Source organism: Lemur catta, chromosome 2 (assembly GCF_020740605.2).
Source record: "Lemur catta isolate mLemCat1 chromosome 2, mLemCat1.pri, whole genome shotgun sequence".
NCBI classification, from domain to species: domain Eukaryota; kingdom Metazoa; phylum Chordata; class Mammalia; order Primates; family Lemuridae; genus Lemur; species Lemur catta.
This window is the reverse complement of record NC_059129.1, coordinates 25,964,825-25,984,579: the sequence shown is the minus strand read 5'-3', so window position 1 is coordinate 25,984,579 and position 19,755 is coordinate 25,964,825. Positions and strand designations below refer to the sequence as shown.

Genomic DNA, 19,755 nt, shown 5'->3' with positions numbered 1-19,755 from the left:
TTCAATGACATATTAGCAATAGGTAATAGATGTCAGTCAATTAGATGTTACAATTTGGAAGAGACCTCATAGATAATTCACTTCGATTTTCTCAATCTACAGACAAGAATAGTGACTTCCCTAAAGTCACTTAGAAAACTAGCAGCTGAGCACTAGAACCCAATTTTGTCAATCTCTATAGGGCATCTGATGCTGCTTCCTCTCACTTTGGTTTCTGTGATAATATGTTTTCCTGTTTTAGCTCATTCAGCTAATGTTTACTGAGCCCCAATGATGTAACTGCCTAGGCACTGTCCTAGGCAATGCAGATAGAACTGTGAACAACAGGCTGCAGCGAGCTTACCATCTATAGAGGGCACAGATGGTAGGTAGATGGGCACTGAAATAACAGTTAATGCTGGTGGCCTAGAGGTGCCGTTTACTGGGAACAGAATATCAGAGCGGGGATACATTTGAGGAGGAAGATCAAGAGTTTTAGATTCGGCAGTTTTCAGTTTGAGGTGCCCATGAAGTGCCAGGAGAAATGTTCAATAGGCAGCTATAGAAGCAGGTCTGGGCCTCAGTGGAGAAATCTGGGTTGGAATACAGCCCCGAGAGTGAGTGCCACATTCGAGCAGATGAAGTCATAAAGAGGCTCAGGGAAAAGATGAGATGGCCTAAGACCAAGCTCTGAGGAACTCCAACATTTAGAGGTCAGCTGGAGAACAAGCTGCCAAAGGAAAAGCCAGAGAGCTAAGAAGGAAATCAGGAGAATGGGGAGTTCTGGAACCCAAAAGAAAAGAATGTTCCAAAAAGGAAATGGTAAGCTGTGTTGAACGCTGCAGAGAGATGAAGCAGGACTGGGCTGGGATATGTACAAAGGATTGGATACCATGAAGGCCACTGGTAACTTTGTGCAGAGCATTTGCAATGGATGCTCAGGCCAGGAGTCTGCTTGCAGTGAGCTGCGGGTGAGTGAGAAATGAAGCAGTGGAGACAGCAGAAGTGGCCAGGGCTTTGGGAATCTTAGCTTGGGAGCGGGCTATAGAAAGCTGGGACAACAGTGGAAGAGAATGTAGAGTCCAGATATTTGGGTGTTTTTTTTTTTTTTTTTTTTGGTGGACAGGAAGTAGGATTTATTGGCGGGCGTGAGTAAGGAGGGGCAGCACAGAGGAAGCCTCATGAGTGCAGGGCCGGCCACTTGTCCAGAGGGCCACAATTGGGGATGTATTTCACCCCATAGCCATCTGGGATGAACAGCTTCTCAGCCACCATGTCTTCAAATTCATTGCATTAAACTTGGTAAAGCCCCACTTCTTTGAGATGTGGATCTTCTGGTGGCCAGGGACCTTGAACTTAGCCTTGTGCAGGGCCTCAATCACATGCTCCTTGTTCTGCAGTTTAGTGCAGATGGACATGACAACTTGGTCAATGTGAACCCTGGCCACAGTGCTCTGGGGCTTTCCAAAGGCACTGCGCATACCAGTCTGGATCCTAGGTTGGGGACAGCACAAGGTCTGACACATGAATATACATCAGAAAGGACTATCTCCAAGGTCCCTTAGAGGAACCATTGCCAGATATTTGGTTCTTGATGGGAGCTTGCTTAGATGCTAATGGGAAGGACAGTAGGAGAGAGGGAGGTGGTGGGGATGACCAGTGGGTGACCAACTTGTCTGAGAAGGCAGAAGCCCTGGAGCACAAATGGAAGACATGGCTCTGATGGGTCCCAGGTCTTCCTTCCTCTAACTGTTCTCTCTTGGCCTCTCCTCCTCCTCAGGGCATTCTGTAAAAAAGACAAAACAAAACAAAAAACCTCTGTTGTTTTTTCCAGAATGCTGATGCTTTGGCCTCCTCTTCTCTTCATGTTATTCGTCAGTGACTAAAGTCACTACTGTGACTTTACCGCCTAATGGCTCATAACTCTCCAACCTCTATCTCCAGCCCAGATGTCGCTTCCCCATGTGCAGGCATAGTACATGTCCAACTGCAGATGGAGTATCTCCACTTGGATGCTCAGGGACAGTACTTTGCTGGTGTCAGCTTGTGCCAGCTCACAGGAGCCCATTGTGCACCTCTCTTCCCAACTCATTGTTCAGTGAAGTCATGTTGATAGTGGTAACTTGAATTCATCCATGGTGGGAGTATTTGCATCATGCAAATTGGCAAATGCTTCTGATCAGGGCTTCCCCCTCCATGGTTGTTAAAACATTTACTACACGCTGCTGCTCACAGACATCTCACACCCGACATATTCAAAACTAAATTAATCATCTTTCCCCACACCCCACACTGCCCAACCTTATTCCTTCCCTGAGTCTCTTGGCACCACCATCCACCCAGGGGCTTTGCACTTCCTCGTTCCCCAAAGCCAAAGGATGGTCAGCAATTAAGGTATAGTCAAAGCTGCTATAACAAAGAATCCCCAAAATTCAGTGACTTAAGCAACAACCCCAAAATAGGTACTCCAGAACTGTGGGGCATCCCTGCCATCTTCAACATGTGGCTTCCACGCCAGGCACCATGGCTCACATCTATAATCCTAGCACTCTAGGAGGCCAAGACGGGAGGATCACTTGTGCTCAGGAGTTCAAGACCACCCTGAGCAAGAGCCAGACCCTGTCTCTACTAAAAATAAAAGAATATTAGCCAGGCATGGTGGCTTGTGCCTGTAGTCCCAGCTACCTGGGAAGTTGAGGTAGGATGATCACTTGAGCCCAGGAATTTGAGGTCGCAGGGAGCTGTGATGACGTCACTGCACTCTAGCCAGAGCAACAGAGTGAGACTCCATCTCAGGAAAAAAAAAAAAAAAGGCTTCCATCTCTGTCCAACATAGCCTAGGCAGCAATCACCATCATATCTGAATCTCACCCACTTGGAAGTGGGGTGGGTGGGAAGCACAAGTTCTTTCCTGATCAAGGACACCACTGCTCAGAAGTTAGCCAGATGCAAGGAAGGCTGGGATGTGTAGTCTCTAGTTATGTACACAACTAAAATGTAATTAATAAACAAAGAAGGGCAATGGTTATTGGTGTAAGGCTAGCAGTCTACGTCACTGGTGGATACATCCTGTTCATGCTACCTCTTGAATATTGAATTAAATACCAAATTTGTCCCTTCTACTATATGCCAGCTGCTGTCACCATGGTTCTTGCTTATTTCCTGGCCTGTAGGAGAGTTCCTCTCTAATCAACCTACCAAATAGCTGCCAGAGATATCTTTCTAAAATGCAAATTGGATGGCTAACTTTCCTGTTCCAAACCATGCTGTAGTTCCCCAGTGATTCCATGAGAAGGGCCAACTTCTTTGCATGACACTCAGGCCAAGTCTTGTCCCCTCGACTCAGAATGCTATCCATCCCCCACTCCAACTCCATCTCCTTGTCTGCCAGAAAAATTCAGGACATTTTCTGGGGCTTAATTTCAATATTGCCTCCTTGACCACACTGTTGTTTGTGCCCACTGCAATGCTGGCTTCATTCCTGTTGCAGCCTTTGCTGGACTGTGTATTACTGGGCACTTGCCAACCTGCACTGGGCCAGGGGCTCCCTGGGAAGCCAAGGAGCTTGGCTTATCTGGCAGAAGGCTGGGTGAGAGCTGAGCCAGCAAGGAACAGACCCTCACAAGATGCCAAATCATTGCCAAGACGTGGGGTCTGAGGGCCCTGACCCTGGCCCTAGCACCTTGGACATCACTACCAGGTGCTCAGGTTTGGCCAAGCTGAAGGTGGGCATAGAATGTGAGAACCTCCGGGTGACTTTATTAAATTAATTAGTTAATCATCCATCTACCTGGATGGACATTAAACTCTAGCAGAGTCACATCAAGTTCTATGAGCCATTTTATTCCCAGTGCTATAAGGCACATAGAGAACATTTGTGGAATGAATAAAAACATGACAACATTTGCTCCAGGATCACACTTTTCACATGTCTCAGTTCAAATCTCATCCTTGTCACCAGCTGAGTGACTTTGGGCAAGTCTCTATGCCTTTGTTTCCCCTGCAAAATGGGGATAATAATTGGGTTGTTATGAAGATTAAGTGACTTAATATTTGTAAGCCATTTATAACAATGCCTGGCATGCAATAAATAAAAACAGAGTTTTTCTGTCTTCTAAATAAAAGCAGAGTTGCAGGCACAAACCAATTGGCCTTTGATTATTTTCCAGCCTTGTCTCCTCCTAACACTGGCCTCAGCCTCTGCTGTCAGCTCATATCCAACTCTCCTTCTAGACCCAGCTTCTATTTCCATGTATTCTGGAAGTTTTCTTGTCTCTAGACCTTTGCACATGCTGCTTTCTGTGTGGAAGACTTTTCCCACCTTTTCACCCATGACTCCCTCTTCATCCTTCACAATTCAACTCAAATTTCACTTCTATTCATTTTATTTTATTTATTTATTTTTTGAGACAGAGTCTCACTCTGTTGCCCAGGCTAGAGTGCTGTGGAGTCAGCCTAGCTCACAGCAACCTCAAACTCCTGGGCTCAAGAGATCCTCCTGCCTCAGCCTCCCGAGTAGCTGGGACTACAGGTGTGCACCATCATGCCCAGCTAATTTTTTCTGTATATGTTTTTAGTTGTCTGTATAATTTCTTTCTATTTTTTTTTTTTTTTTTTTTAGTGGAGACAGGATCTCGCTCCTGCTCAGGCTGGTCTCGAACTCCTGAGCTCAACTGATCCACCTGCCTTGGCCTCCCAGAGTGCTAGGATTACAGGCATGAGCCACTGCGTGGGGCCTCAAATTTGACTTCTAGAAGCCTTCCTGGACTCTCAGAGACAGGCAGCCCCTCCCTCCTCTGGCCTCCATCTCATCTCACTTTTGTGCATGCCTGTGCTCCCCACAGCACCAAAACTCCTTGAGGACAGGGATATACTGTATCTTCAGCCCCTCAGTATTCCCTCCCATGCCTAGCACAGTGCCTGCCACACAGGAGGCATGAAAGATGTTTGTTGAATCAATGAAAAGACAAGTGAAATGTATTAATTACTATGCCTTAGCCATTTCTATAATATACGAGAATTTTTAAAGTTTTTTATTTTTAACTTTTTGGCGATAGGGTCTCACTCTGTTGGCCACGCATGAGAGCAGTGGCCTCATCATAGCTCACTGCAACGTCAAACTCCTGGGATCAAGCGATCCTCCTGCCTCAGTCTCCCAAGTAGCTAGGACTACAGGCATGCGCCACCACACCCAACTAATTTTTCTATTTTTCTGTAGAGACAGAGTTTGGCTTATGCTCAGGCTGGTCTTGAACTCCTGACCTCAAGCAATCCTCCCACCTCAGCCTCCAAAAGTGCTAGAATTACAGGCTTGAACCACTGCACCCAGCCAATACACTAGCATTTTAGATCAGATCCCATGACAAATAAAAATTGGCCATAGTTGACTGAGAAGTAAATCAAGTCTAACCCTGTAGTTAGCCTTTTCTTCAGCCATGACAGCAAAATTCACTTCTCATTACCAGCTAGACTGCAGGCTTCTAACTTATGCATAATAACATTAAAGTTTCAAAAAACTCCTCAGAGACATTCTTAGACACCATTGTTTTCTGAATAGTCTTATGTGCCCAGCTCTCAGCCAGGCACTGACTCTGGCATCAGCTGGAGTCTTCACCACCAGCTGTCCCACGGATGGAGACAGCAAAGCTTGGTGAGGAACACAGAGGTGTTATGAGACAAAGTCATACCTCAACTGGCTGATAAGAGATGTTGGCTCTACCCTGACTCTGACCCCAGTGTGACCCAGGGCCCAGCCCTAGCTGGGGAAAGCCGTATCTGTAAAATCCAGTGGTTGTTAGCAGGCTGAGGTGAGGGGATCACTTGAGCCCAGGAGTTCGAAGTTACAGTGAGCTATGATTGTGCCACTGCACTCCACTCACAACTGAGCAAGACCCTGTCTCTACGAAAAAAAAAAATCCTGGGATTGGATCCATGATCAGTAAGGTTTCTTCTGAGTGGGAAAGTTTCTGAATCTGAGATGAGATGGCTGGCGGGACGAGGAGAAGGAATAGTGGGAATTGACAAGATGAACTCCATGGAAAGTGAGGCAACATCATTAAATGTTAACAAAAAGGAAAGGTGCAAGCCATGAATATAATCACTCTCCCTCTAGCTTTCCTTTAATCCTCACCTCTGCATTTTGAAAGATGAAGAAATGCAAGTGCAGAGAGGTTTAGAGGCTCATCCAATTAATTCAACCAAGCCTCAATGTTATACAGAGGTCAGTCACTGACCTAGGGTCACTAGGGGCAATCTCAATCTCCCAGCTCCTGAGTCAGCTCTCTCCTCTGCTCACCAGTCCCACTGAAGCCTGGACCCTCTCAGTGTGGGGTGCCACACCTGAACTCTGAACCAACCCTAGGCACGTGAAATGCCACTGTCACTAGTAGGTAACCAGTCAATGAGTTAGCTCAAACCATCTGTCCTTTGGCTTGGGAAGCATGGGGTATCTTCCAGAGTGGGCATCTGGTGAGCAGAGAACCTTCAGGAACATGTAGTCATCAAACAGTACCCTCTTCCTGTGCCATCTTTGGCCTCAATGCTCTCGCCACCCCCAAACAAGTAGGTAGGAGTGTCCCCCAAACGCATGTATTCACATGTGCATATGCACACACACATAAACACATACATACAGGCATACATCTACAGACACACAATCACGTAAAAGTCTCTCAGCTCACCCAGGTTGTCAGAGCTGCTCTTTCACCTCCTCCAGAAAAACTGCCATGCTGGTGGTGCCGGGAGCCCAGAAGAACCTGGGCTACCAGGAGGAAACTCTCTTGATAAACGCCTCCTCAGGAGAACAGGGTGCTGAAGAGAAAGAGATGGGAAAGGGAGCTAAACCCGGGTTACCTGAGTGCCTGTGTGTGATCGTGTGTACACGTGCGTATGCGTGTGTACGTGTGAGTGCACAGGTGTGTACGTGTAAGGTCCAGGCACCAGGTGGGGGAGAAGGAAAGAGGAGTCATCAGAGAGACAAAGGAGGAAAAAGACCAGGGAGAGATGGAGACACACCCCCTCCGACACCCTCCCCCTCTCTCAGTCTTCTCTTCCCTCCCTCTCCGGGTGATTTTATTCAGGCCTGGGGTGGCAGACCCTTGCTCCGAGCCTGCGGATGGACGACCCTTCCGGACTGTGGCGCTCTCTCCCCGACCCCATTTTAAAAAGTAAGGGAGTGGGGGCCGCGTCAGTCATCCTGCGGAGCCCGGGTCCCCGGATGGACAAGGTCTCCATCCCTTTTCTGCTGCCTACTCCTTAGGGCCGGTCTCCATGGCCTTGCCATCGTCTTCCCCCATCTCCTCCCCGCGGCCGAACCCGGAGGCGGCTGCCCCTTTAAAGCGGCGGACCCTGGCCGGGTTATTGTCTCGCCGCGCAGCCAATCGACGGCGCCGTTGGGAGCGGGGGATCCGGCCTCCCGATTGGCCGCCGCGCGCCCCGCCCCGCCCGGGATCCCGGGAGCTGTCCGGCCGTCTCGGTGCTGATCCCGCCGCCGCCCACGGGCCGCGAGCCGCGCAGAGAGGGCACTATGAGCGGGGGCGTCTACGGCGGAGGTGAGCGAGCCTCGGGCTTCGGGCTCCCCATCCCGGAGCGGCCTCGCCCGCGGCCATGCGCCCCTGCGCCCCGAACCCGCGCGATCCAAGCTCCGGGCACCCCTGGGCCTGTCAGCTCCGTGCTCGAGCGTGTCCAGTCTGAGGCTTGGGTCCCGCGCCACCGGTACTTCCTGTCCTCCCCGGACGCCTCGCGCGCACCGGGCCCAACCTCTCCACAATTCAACCCACCTCTGCCCGGCCCCTGGCCCCTTCCTTCCCGGCCGGGAGAGTGGCCTGAATAAGGCCACTGAGCAAGAAGAGACTCTGGCAGCTTGACCCCCCCACTCCCAGGACCCTGGACTCCAGGCCCAGCTCCCACCTGCCCTGGACAGGTTTTGAAGGTGGCGAGACTGTGGCTCTGTCCTGATCTCCTCTCGGAGCTACCCAGGGGGAGAGAGTTTGGGGGAGGTCCCCTCACACGCCTGTCTCCCCGCACAGATGAGGTGGGGGCGCTGGTCTTTGACATTGGCTCCTTCTCAGTCCGCGCTGGGTACGCTGGGGAGGACTGCCCCAAGGTGAGCCTTCCAGCCCCTTTCCCTCAAATCCTAGGGGCTCCGGACTCCCTTCCAGGCTTTCCAGTGACCCAGGGCTCTCACAGTCCAGCCCAGAAACTCTGCTGAGCAAGAATGTGGGAATAAACCCAGGGGTGGGCTGAGGGCTTGCCATGGGCTGAACTGGAGCAAGAGGGTGATCCCTCTCCCCGCCCATCCTCCCCCCAGGCTGACTTCCCCACCACGGTGGGGCTGCTGGCCGCGGAGGAGGGGGGCGGGCTGGAACTGGAGGGGGAGAAAGAGAAGAAAGGGAAGATCTTCCACATCGACACCAATGCCCTGCATGTGCCTCGGGATGGAGCGGAGGTCATGTCGCCCCTCAAGAATGGCATGAGTAAGGGGGCCCCTCCCCCACGACCTGGGACACAGCACCCCCACACCCATGGAGTCTTCCTTGCAGCTGCCCAAGTCCCAGGGACCGCCTCACTGCTTCCCACAGCTGCCTGGTTCCCACCCCAGGGGCCAACCAGATTCCTGGGACGGGGGGCCTGGGTGCTGGGCTCACCCTCCCTTGGACTTGGCCTCCCTCCTTTCCTTCCTGTCCCTGACCGCTGCCTGCCCCACCTGCATCTCTCCACGCTGGTCTTCTGGCCCCAGTTGAGGACTGGGAGTGCTTCCGAGCCATCCTGGATCACACCTACAGCAAACATGTCAAGTCTGAGCCAAACCTGCACCCAGTGCTCATGTCGGAGGCCCCGGTAAGTTCCTCATCCAGCCCCATCCCCAGCCTGCCACCCCTACCTCCTTTCCACCATTCACCTCTCACCTCAAGCCACTGCTGTCACTCACTTCACCTCCCCTTTCAGACTTTCCTTCCCATCCCATCCTCTTCAACCACTTTCCTTCCTCCATGGCTTAGTCTCCATCCCTCCCTCTCTCTACCTGCTTTACCCATTCTGGTGCCCTTCCCCCTCCCAGAGTCCTTTGTTATCTTTTAACTTTTTTCCCCAACATTATATATATATAAGGAATCAATTTGCTTTATAAAGTATGTTAAGAAAAAAATGGCAGTTCTCACCCTGCTCCTTCTGTTTCCCTCCAAAGGCATCTGCTTTTCTTCCTATTAGCTAATTTTTGGGATATTTCCTTCCTATCTCTAATATCACACTTACATTGCTGCTTATGGACTTTTTTGTTTTAGGCATTATGTATGAATTTCCCACTACAGAAATGAGCATTTAGTTCTCTTTTCTCCCCCAGCCTACACTACACATACTTCTCATCCCCCATCCTTAAGTACAATTGTATTTTAGAATTTTTAAAAGATCAATATTCAGTATTTACACTCTTATTACTATGTATGCTAATCAAGGCTGAGGCTGACAATAGCCTATGATTACTTTTCATTTCCTGTGCAACTTTTTCTTTTCCCAGGAACTGAAAATTGTCTTGGTTTTTTATTTTGCTTAGTTTTCTGTCTATGTTGTCATATGACCCTACATTATTCATCAATTATCTATCTCTTTTCTCAAGACATTAATTACATTAGATAGCTTATCAATTTCATCTTGAAGAAATTTCTCCAGGAGCTGACTGACCTGTTCCGTTTCACACTAGCAGCCTTCTACACTAGGGACATAGCTGGCATCCTGACATTTCCATTCACCATCATCTTGGGGAATCCCTTTGCCCCTCTCCTGTGTCAGAGGTCCTGTCTCCTATACTTGACTCCTTTTTTGATTTACTCCTTTGTTTTGATGGAGCAGACCCTCCAGTAACTGCCTTAGAAAGGTCAGGGAAAGTAAATTTTTTTTGAGACCTTGCATGTGTGACCTTGGATTGATAGCTTAGCTAGGTATCACATTCCAGGCTGGAAATCATTTTTCTTCAGAATCTTTAAGGCATTGTCCACTGACCTTTTTCCAACAATTATTGTTGCCATTGAGAAGCCAAAACTTTCTGATTCCTGATTCTCTGATATAATTTTTTTTCTTTCTGAATGTTTGTAGAATTTTCACTTCATCCTCAGTATTCTACAAATTCACAATGATACATGTTGATATTGGCTTGTTTTCATACTCTAGGCACTTAGTATGTCCCTTCAATCTGGAAACTTATGTCTTTCAATTCCGTGAAAAAATTTTAATTATTTATTTATTTCTCTCAATTTTCCCTGTTCTCTCTTTTGGGATTTCTTGTTGTTTGGATTTTGTGCCCCCCTGAACTGGTCCCTTAATGTTATCATCTTTTATTTTATGTTTTCCATCTCTTTGCCTTTTTCTTTTAGTTTCCAAAATATTTTCTCAACTTTATATTCCAACTCAATATCTTCTATTGAGTTTTTCATTTGCAATTCTGTATTTTTAATTTCCAAGAGCTCTTTTTTTTTTTGTCCCCATGAATGTTCCTTTTTGAGTACCTTATTCTTGTTTCACAGGTGCAATATCATCTGTAATCTTACTGAGACTATTACTAGTTTTGTTTTTTGCTTTTGGAAGTTTTCATCCTCCTGTATAATCTCTGTTCTCCCAAGTTGCTTTTTTCTGCTATATTTGAAGAGTCTCTATCTCATTTTATAGGCTTTTCTCAGATTTCTGAAAATTTTTGGTTGTCTGCTTATGTTTAAGGGTAGGGGACTAAAAAGCTGATTAGAAGCTCTGTGTGTGTCAGGTATGGGGGTTGTTGACTATGATCTTTGCTATATGATGATCTGGCTAGGTTGCTTTTTGGCCTCTGATATTGGCCTCTTTTAGTGTTCTTGTTTGTTTGGTTGGTTTGTTTGTTTGTTCGTTTGTTTTTGAGACAGGGCATCACTGTGTCTGTCACCCAGGCTGGAGTGCAGTGGCCCGATAATAGCTCACTTCAGTCTTGAACTCCTGGGCTCAAGCAATCCTCCCTGCTCAGCCTCCCAAGTAGCTGGGACTACAAGGCTTGCACCACCATGCCTGACTAATCTTTATTTATGGATTTATTTAGAGATGGGGTCTTCCTGTGTTGCCCAGGCTAGTCTCGAACTCCTGGCCTCAAGTGATCCTCCTGCTTCAGTCTCCTGAATACCTGGGATTATAGGCATGAGCCACTGTGCTCAGCCATCTTCATATTTTTGTTGGGATCCCACAGACTTCCACCCTGAAGATAGGTCTGGCTGCCCCCTTTCTTGGGGCCAAGTGGCAGAATAGGGCTGCTGCTCTCAGCATTCAATATGTGTGGCATCTCTTAACTCCCCTGTTTTAAGTATAATGCCCTCACTCCCAACTGTATCAAGTGTCCTACCAGTTTAGAGATTCTCAATTTTGTTCTTTACAGAGACTAAACTTCCAGTCTTCTGAAACTGGGGTGGGTGATAGCCCACTGACATACAGTTGGGAAGAGAGCTTAATAATCTGCTATTTGTACAGTTTTAAACAATCTTATTTTAGCTTTTCTTTCACCACCACTTCCAGAGGTACCAGAAACTGCCAATTCTTAAGCACTTGCAGAGTTCTGCCGTTTAACCCAGATTGTTCCTGGCTTTTCTGCTACTGGCTTAGGAGTCAGCATTCTTGAATCTGTTAAGTCAGTTACCACTCACCTATCTGCTTTTCAGCCTTCAAAATTTTGTTGCTGTTTTTGCCTTTCTTATTACTCCCAACCTGAAGGTTTATGTCTCTTTTTTTTCCTTGAGATAAAATTCATTAACATAAAATTAACCTTTTAAAAGTTAACAATTCACTTTTAAACTTTTATTATATTTAATTGACACATAATAATTGTATTTATGGGGTATATTGTGATATTTCAATAGTTGTATATAATGTACGGTGATCCAGTCAGGGTGATTAGCATATCCATCACCTCAAATATTTATCATGTCTTTGTGTTGGAAAGTGGCATTTAGTACATTCACAATGTGGGCTGGGTGCAATGGCTCACACCTGTAATCCCAACACTTTGGGAGGCTGAGATGGGAGGGTCAGTTGAGGCCAGGAGTTCAAGACCAGCCTGGCCAACATAGTGAGTCCCTGTCTCTACGAAAATTTTTTTAAAAAATTAGCCAGGCATGGTGGTGCACACCTGCAGTCCTAGCTACTCAGGAAGCTGAGGCAGGAGGATTGTTTGAGCAAAGAGTTTCAAGGTTACAGTGAGCTATGATTGCACCACTGCATTGCAGCCTGGGTGACAGAGTGACGCCCTGTCTCTTAAAACAAAAACAAAAATAAACAAAAAACTTTCACAATGTTGTGCAACCATCCTTACTAGTTATCCATTCATCCACTGATGGACATTTGGATTATGTCTACCTTTGGGCTGTTGTAGATAGTGCTGTTATGAACATTTGCTTACAAGGATTTGTTTGAGTACCTGTTTTCAATTATTTTGGGTATATAACTAGGAGTGGGATTGCTGGAATCATATGGTAATCCTATGTTTACTTTTTTGTGGAATTATCAACTGTTTTCCACAATGGCTAAACTATTTTCCATTCTCGCCAGCAATGTGTGAGAGTTCCAATTCCTGCACATTCTTGCTAACACTTGTTATTTTCTATTTTGTTTTTATTTTTTAATTATCATCACCACTCCGGTAGGTGTGAAGTGGTACCTCATCATGCTTGCATTTGTATCTCTCCGATGGCTAACAATGTTGGACATTTTTTCATGTGCTTGTTGTCTTTTATGGGTTTATATCTTTCAAAATCACCCCTTTATTATAGTTTTGCTGAGATCTTGGGGGGAATAAAATTAGATATTTGTATTCAATCCACCAGTACTACCCAGAAATCCTCTTCCCCAGCTGTCTTACCTCTGAGATGATTAGAATGGGGAAGTGGGGTGTGTTGGGGACTGGGGGGGGGAGCCTGAAGCGTGTCCTGTACAATAAGGAGCCCTGAGCCAGGCATCAAGGGACTGTGACTCTAGACACAGCTCTGTCAAGAGCTTTCTGTGTGGTCTTGGGCAAGTCATTCTTCCTCTCTGAGTTTTGTTTCCCTCAGCTTGGTTTGGGCTATGATCTTTAAAATTCTTTATAGTTCTCACATTCTAAAGGACTATGGGGAGGCTGGGCGTGGTGGCTCATGCCTGTAATCCTAGTACTTTAGGAGGTTGAGGAGTGGGGATTGCTTGAGGTCAGGAGTTCAAGACCAGCCTGAGCAAGAGCAAAACCCTGTCTCTATGAAAAATAGAAAAATTAGTCAGATGTGATGGTGTATACTTGTAGTCCCAGCTACTTGAGGCTGACGCAGGAGGATCACTTGAGCCCAGGAGTTTGAGGTTGCAGTGAGTTGTGATGACACCACTGCACTCTACCAGGGCAACAGAGTCAGACATTGTCTCAAAAATAAGAAAGAAAAAATAGGTCTATGCAGGTTGAGGGGCTTGACCTGTGGCCCCCAGTTTAAGTTACATGTATATCCGTGCTTGTGTGTGTGTGAGTGCATATGCATGTGTGTATGTGTATGAGTGTGGGTGTGGGTGAGTGTATGTGCATCTGTGAGTGTATGTGTATGAGTGTGTGTGAGTATGAGCACATGTGTATGTGTGAGTGTGTGTGTGCATGTGCTCATGGGTCTGTGCCTCTCCCATCCTGAATCCTCCTGTCCCTCACTTTTCCCCCAGTGGAACACGCGGGCCAAGCGGGAGAAGCTGACAGAGCTGATGTTCGAGCAGTACAACATTCCTGCCTTCTTCTTATGCAAGACGGCTGTGCTCACGGCGTATCCTCTGGGCCGAGCTGCTCTGCCTGGGTGGAGGGCCAGGGTGGGGTGCCATGTGCTGAGCTGGGAGCTGGGCCTGGTTGTCTGGAGATCAGTGTCCTGATGGGCAGATGCCTCCCTCAGCCCCATTCGTGCAGAAGGCCCAGGCTGAGCGCCTCAGACCCTGGGGGCCAGACCAGCAACCCTGTCCCTTTCCTTAGACCAGGCCGAGCAGAGCGAGGTGGCCAAGGAGACAGCAGGCGCTGGGGCCAGATAGAGGAGGGACAAGTGTAGGACACTGAGGCAGTTCCTTCCCAAGCAGCCAATCAGCATTGACTTTCTTCAGGATCTGCCTTGCATTGGACCCTGTGCTAGGTCCTGGGGTGATAGGGACTCTAATTTCAGGGTGTCCATAGGACACAAAACCAAGAATAAAGAGAGACTAGAGGTTCAGAAGGAATAGAAGTTGTTACTTAGGGAAGAAGAGACTGGAGTCTCAGAGTGTTGCTCCAGGAAATGGGTCACAAACCACAAGAATTTGCAGACTGGGGATGGGCTAGACCCTGGTGGAGCAGAGAGTAACCAGGCCAGACCTGGGTCCCAGCCCCTCATTTGCTGCTGCTGTCTCTTTGACCTACCCATCCCACACCAGCTTTGCAAACGGGCGCTCCACGGGCCTCGTGCTGGACAGTGGGGCCACCCACACCACGGCGATTCCAGTGCATGACGGCTACGTCCTGCAGCAAGGTGGGGCCTCGGCAGGGGTTGGGGGTGCCTCAGGAGGACCGGGTCCTGACAGTGCTTCCCCTTCCAGGCATCGTCAAGTCACCCCTGGCAGGGGACTTCATCTCCATGCAGTGCCGGGAGCTCTTCCAGGAAATGGCCATCGACATCATCCCACCTTACATGATCGCAGCGAAGGTGGGGCCTCTGGGGAGCCTGAGCTGCCACCAGAGGGTCCTGGGCACTCACCCTGTGACCACTGGCCCACTGACCCATGAGATATCACAGCAGAGAGCAGCAGGGCCCCCAGAGGACCCTGAGTCTGGTTCCTCATTTTATAATTGAGGCATCAGAGATCCAGACGGACTGAGGGACATGGCCGAGGTCATGCAACCAGCCGGCAGCAGCATGTGCGAGGGCCAGTTGGGTGCGTTCTGGGGTCCAGCAGACCCAGGTTCAAGTTCTGCCCCTGCCATGTCAGAGCTGTGTGACCAGCAGCAGGATATGAAAGCTCCCTGAGCTTCAGTTTTCTGTCCTGTAAAGCGGAACAACAGCAGACAGTGTCATTAAGTGACACTTGTACTTAACAAGTGGCTGGGGAAAGGTGCTCACACGCTGTGCCCCCCCCACAGGAGCCTGTACGGGAGGGAGCCCCCCCAAACTGGAAGAAGAAGGAGAAGCTACCCCAGGTCTCCAAGTCCTGGCACAACTACATGTGCAATGTGAGGCGCTGGCAAGGGTCTCCCGAAGCCCCCTCCCCAGCTCCTAGTCCGATGCCATGAACAGGGGGTGGGACAGAGGCCTTGCTGGTGGGGCGTGGTTGGGGGTGCTCAGGAGGAAGCCGGGCCCTCACCCCTCCCTGGGTTCTCAGGAGGTGATCCAGGACTTCCAGGCCTCGGTGCTGCAGGTCTCAGACTCCCCCTACGATGAGCAGTGAGTGGGCTGGGGGCTGGGGGAGCGGGGAAATGAGCAGAACTGGGGCTCAGGGGGACCTCTGGCACTGCCTGCCCTCCCTGGTCCTTCTCAAGCGCCCAGGCAAAGTCTTGCTCTCTTGCGGGCAGGGTGGCCGCACAGATGCCCACAGTACATTACGAGATGCCCAACGGCTACAACACAGACTATGGCGCCGAGCGGCTCCGCATCCCCGAGGGTCTGTTTGATCCCTCCAATGTCAAGGTTTGGCTGGGTGGCGCACACTGGGGCGGGTGCTGGCTGGGGTCCCTGGGTCCTGAAGAGTGGAGGCCCAAAGCCTCAGTCACCTTTTTCCACAGGGCCTGTCAGGGAACACCATGTTAGGCGTGGGCCACGTGGTGACCACCAGCATTGGCATGTGTGACATCGACATTCGCCCGGTGAGGCTGGAGCCTGAGGCTGGGCAGTGGGGCCCAGGAGTAGTAGGGAGACAGGAGGGTGGGGTGGGGGTCGGGGGCTGTTCCTGCAGGCTCACTCCTCCTCCCTGCTCTCAGGGCCTCTATGGCAGTGTCATTGTCACTGGTGGGAACACACTGCTGCAGGGCTTCACTGACAGGCTCAATCGAGAGCTTTCGCAGAAGACCCCACCGGTAGGAGCCCAGCCTGACCCGGACCCTGGACTCTAGTCTAAGACCTTCCTCCTTTCCACGCATGGAGTGTCCTGGCCCCAGAACAGGCCCCCTGCCCCTGCGGCTTCCCAGACTTCCCCAGGCCCCCCAGGCCCTGTCCCTCCCTCCCCAGGACCTGGGTGTCTGCCTCCCCGAGCCCCTTTTCACCCACAGAGCATGCGTCTGAAGCTCATCGCCAGCAACAGCACCATGGAGCGCAAGTTCAGCCCCTGGATCGGGGGCTCCATCTTGGCCTCACTGGTGAGAGGGAGGGGCCGGGCCTAGCGCTGAATGTGGGGCGGGGGAGCCCCAGACCGCCCCCACAGCCTTGCCTGCCTCCTCATTTGTTCATTCATTCATTCAGTGAACATTTATTTTGGAGAAAAGGCAGTCCATGAGTGTTCCCAGAAGGGTGAATGCTTCGTCAGGACACAAGGCAGGGGGCAGAGGGACAGGAACCTGGAGAGATTGGTTGGGGTGAGGTTGTGGTGAGCTGCCCTCCGTGCTCAGTCGGCAGAGGGGAGACCCTGTGGGTTTGGGGCAAGGGAGTAATGTGATGATCACAGGCACGATTGGAAGGACTGTCAGTCTTAGCATCAGGGTATGAGCTGGGGTCACAGGAACCTTGCACGCAGGCTCTTTCTGTTGTCCTGGAGTCATAGTGTGGGTGGCAGTGGGGACGGGCTGGAAAGCAAGGGGCAACTAGAAATGGAGCAGGTGGGTTCTGGGGTGGCCAGTGGCGAGTTGAGTCTGGACCTGCTGCTGGGGCAGAGATAAGATGTTGAGCTGGGAGCCGAGTGAAAACGGCATCTGGAAGGTGCCAGCCACACAGAGGGGAACAGTGGGGTCACGACAGACAAGCAGGACATCCACCAGAAGGGGAGCTGCCCAGGGAGATGGAAACAAGAGTCAGAAAGGTGGAGGCTGGCAGCCTGAGCTTAGCTCGGGGCTAACTTACTGTGGGCTTCCTCTGTGCTTGAAGCAGACAGGTGGACGAGCCTGATCCAGTCCCCCCCTGTGTGAGCAGGGACAATCTAGAACTGAGACAATTAAACAGGAAGTCACCACAAAGTGTAGGAGTGTTCCTTCAAGAGAGGGCTTGACCTAGTTTGGGGGTCTTGAAGAGCCTTCAAGGAGCATTGAAGCTGAGACTGGAAGAGTGAGGGCTCACGAGGTGGAGAGGAAGACAGGGAGTTCAGGGGGTGGGGAGAGCCAGGCAGGCCCAAGGGCAAAGGGCAGGTGCAGGCGGATCTGGCTTTCAGGGAGCCCGCTTGGGCTGCAGAGTAGAAAGTGGATCAAAGGGGGCCAGACAGAAGGCAGGGAGACGGCTACTGTGGTCTCTACTCCTACAGGGGTAGGGCAGAGGCGTGGGTCTCAGCAGGTGGCTGGCAGAATGTGGACACTGCAAACAAGAGGTAAGGACAGACAGAGTCAAGGATGAGACCTGGGATGCCAGCTCCTGCAGGGGCTAGGGCTGCTGTACAACAGGAACATAATGTGAGCCACATATGTAATTTTAAATTTTCTAGGCCGGGCGCGGTGGCTCACGCCTGTAATCCTAGCACTCTGGGAGGCCAAGGCGGGTGGATCGCTCAAGGTCAGGAGTTCGAGACCAGCCTGAGCAAGAGTGAGACCCCGTCTCTACTAAAAAAATAGAAAGAAATTATCTGGCCAACTAAAATAGAAAAAATTATCTGGGCATGGTGGCACATGCCTGTAGTCCCAGCTACCCGGGAGGCTGAGGCAGTAGGATTGCTGAGGCCCGGGAGTTTGAGGTTGCTGTGAGCTAGGCTGACGCCATGGCACTCACTCTAGCCTGGGCAACAAAGCGAGACCCTGTCTGAAAAAAAAAAAAAAAAAATTTCTAGTGGCCATATTTAAAAGGGTACAAAACAATAAAATAAAAAGAGTACAAAGAAACAGGCAAAATTAAGTTTTAAGAATATATTTTACAGCTGGGCATGGTGGCTCACACCTGTAATCCTAGCACTTTGGGAGGCCGAGGCAAGAGGATCACTTGAGCCCAGGAGTTGGAGATCAGCCTGGGCAACATACTGAGACCCTGTCCGTACAAAAAAAGTTAAAAAAAATTAGCTGCGTGAGCATGGTGGCCGGCGCCTGTAGTCCCAGCTACTAGGCAGGCAGAGGCAGGAGGATCCTTTGAGCCCAGGAGTTTGAGGTTACAGTGAGCTATGATGACACCACTGCACTCTAGCCTGGGCAACAGAGTAAGACCCCCAACTCCAAAAAAAGAAAAAGAATATATTTTGTTTAATCTGATATATCTAAAAATTTACCATTTCACTGTGTGATCAATATAAACAAATTATTACTGAGCTATTTTGCATTTGTTTTTCTGTAGTCATCCAAATCTGGTATATATTTTCCACTTAGAGCACATCTCAGTTTAGGCCAACAACATTTTAAGTGCTCAAGGGCCACAGGAGGCTAGTGGCCCTTGCATTGGCCAGCACAGGTGTGCAGGGCGAGAAAGAGCAAGGAACAAGCAGGTTTGGCGAGGTTTGGCAGAAGATGGTGAACTCAGTTGTTGAGATGTTTATCTGAGGTCCTGAGGAACACTCGGGGGAAGTGTCCAAAAGACAGTTGGGTATTTAGGTCTGGAACAAGAGATGGGGAAAGCGGGGAGGATGGGATGGCCCAGGCAGGCTGTTCTCTGAGCGGCGAAGAGAGACAGGGACAAAAGCCAGGGACACACAGACAGTACCCTTCAAGCAGAGGCAGAACAACCATGAAAGAGAAGGGACAGTCCCAGCTGCCCAGGGGAGGAACCCTCAAGGGGCAAGTTTTAACGGGTGCATAGGAGTTGGGTGCCAGAGTGCCAGGTGCCAGAGTCTCGGAATGATGAGGGTGGAGGAAAGAGTTTTCTTGGGGATGGGAAAGACGTGATGGGTTTGTAAGCCGTGATGACACCTGTAGGGGAGGAATGCGTGTAGGGGTGTTGGGTGCCGGTTGGCTGGCTGGGGGCTCTAAGCGCCACCACCCAGCTCAGGAACAGCACCGGGCTCAGGGCAGACACGTGCTTAACAAACACTGGTTGAATGAATGAATTCTTGATTGAATGATACGAAGGGAGTATTCTCCCCGCGCATACGAAAGAGGAGACAGCTGGACGCGGGGAGGAGGCGGAGGGGTGGGGCTGCAGCGGGACGTGGGCCCGAGGGGCGGCGGAAGCCAGTCGGGGGGAGGGGGGCTCCGGAGGGGGCCGCCCTGACGGCAGATGTCGCCCCTCCACCCAGGGCACTTTCCAGCAGATGTGGATCTCCAAGCAGGAATACGAGGAGGGCGGGAAGCAGTGCGTGGAGCGGAAGTGCCCCTGAGGGAGTCCCCTCCCCACACACCGGGCCTCCATAGGCGCAGATCGAAGCCCCCTAACCCCCATGTCTACATCGCCTCCTCCTCTTTCTCTCTCGTCTTCTTAAATTGTGATGTTTCTGGATTAAAAGAAGTAAAAATGTTTTAAGAAAAAAAAAGTTTGGCGTCGTGGGGAGTGGGCGCAGGGGAGGGAGGCAAGGGGAAGGCCACGCCTACACTCACGCCGATCCCGCGAGGCACACCAGGGCACAGCCCCAGGAGCCACGGACTCTTCAGGGTCCGGAGGGGCCGCGACCCAGGGGGGGACCACGCAGGGAGGACCCGACGGAGAGTCGAGCTGGGGCGGGAAGGGCTGCGGGAGGGAAAGTCACGCGGTGGGCTGGGCCTGG

General features: G+C 50.3%; 1 protein-coding gene and 1 pseudogene across 1 annotated transcript; one reads left to right on the top strand and one right to left on the bottom strand.

Annotated features, from left to right (window-relative positions):
• Nucleotides 1-1,158: 1,158 nt before the first annotated feature.
• LOC123632017 lies at nt 1,159-2,047 on the bottom strand (annotated as a pseudogene).
• A 5,355-nt stretch (nt 2,048-7,402) lies between these two features.
• Nucleotides 7,403-19,524, top strand: ACTL6B (actin like 6B). Its single transcript, XM_045541464.1, has 14 exons — nt 7,403-7,529; nt 8,007-8,083; nt 8,288-8,453; nt 8,717-8,817; nt 13,654-13,751; nt 14,383-14,477; nt 14,545-14,651; nt 15,086-15,175; nt 15,325-15,386; nt 15,515-15,629; nt 15,725-15,805; nt 15,920-16,015; nt 16,208-16,294; nt 19,291-19,524. Exons 1-14 carry the CDS (start codon nt 7,505-7,507, stop codon nt 19,369-19,371), a joined length of 1,281 nt encoding a protein of 426 aa, XP_045397420.1. The 5' UTR covers nt 7,403-7,504; the 3' UTR covers nt 19,372-19,524.
• Nucleotides 19,525-19,755: the final 231 nt, after the last annotated feature.

Excerpts from the sequence above, each read along its gene's own strand:
- ACTL6B (XM_045541464.1), top strand. The coding sequence starts at position 7,505 with ATGAGCGGGGGCGTCTACGGCGGAG. Across the intron at positions 8,818-13,653 it reads TGCTCATGTCGGAGGCCCCG|TGGAACACGCGGGCCAAGCG; the intron begins GTAAGTTCCTCA and ends CTTTTCCCCCAG. Across the intron at positions 15,806-15,919 it reads GTGACATCGACATTCGCCCG|GGCCTCTATGGCAGTGTCAT; the intron begins GTGAGGCTGGAG and ends CCCTGCTCTCAG.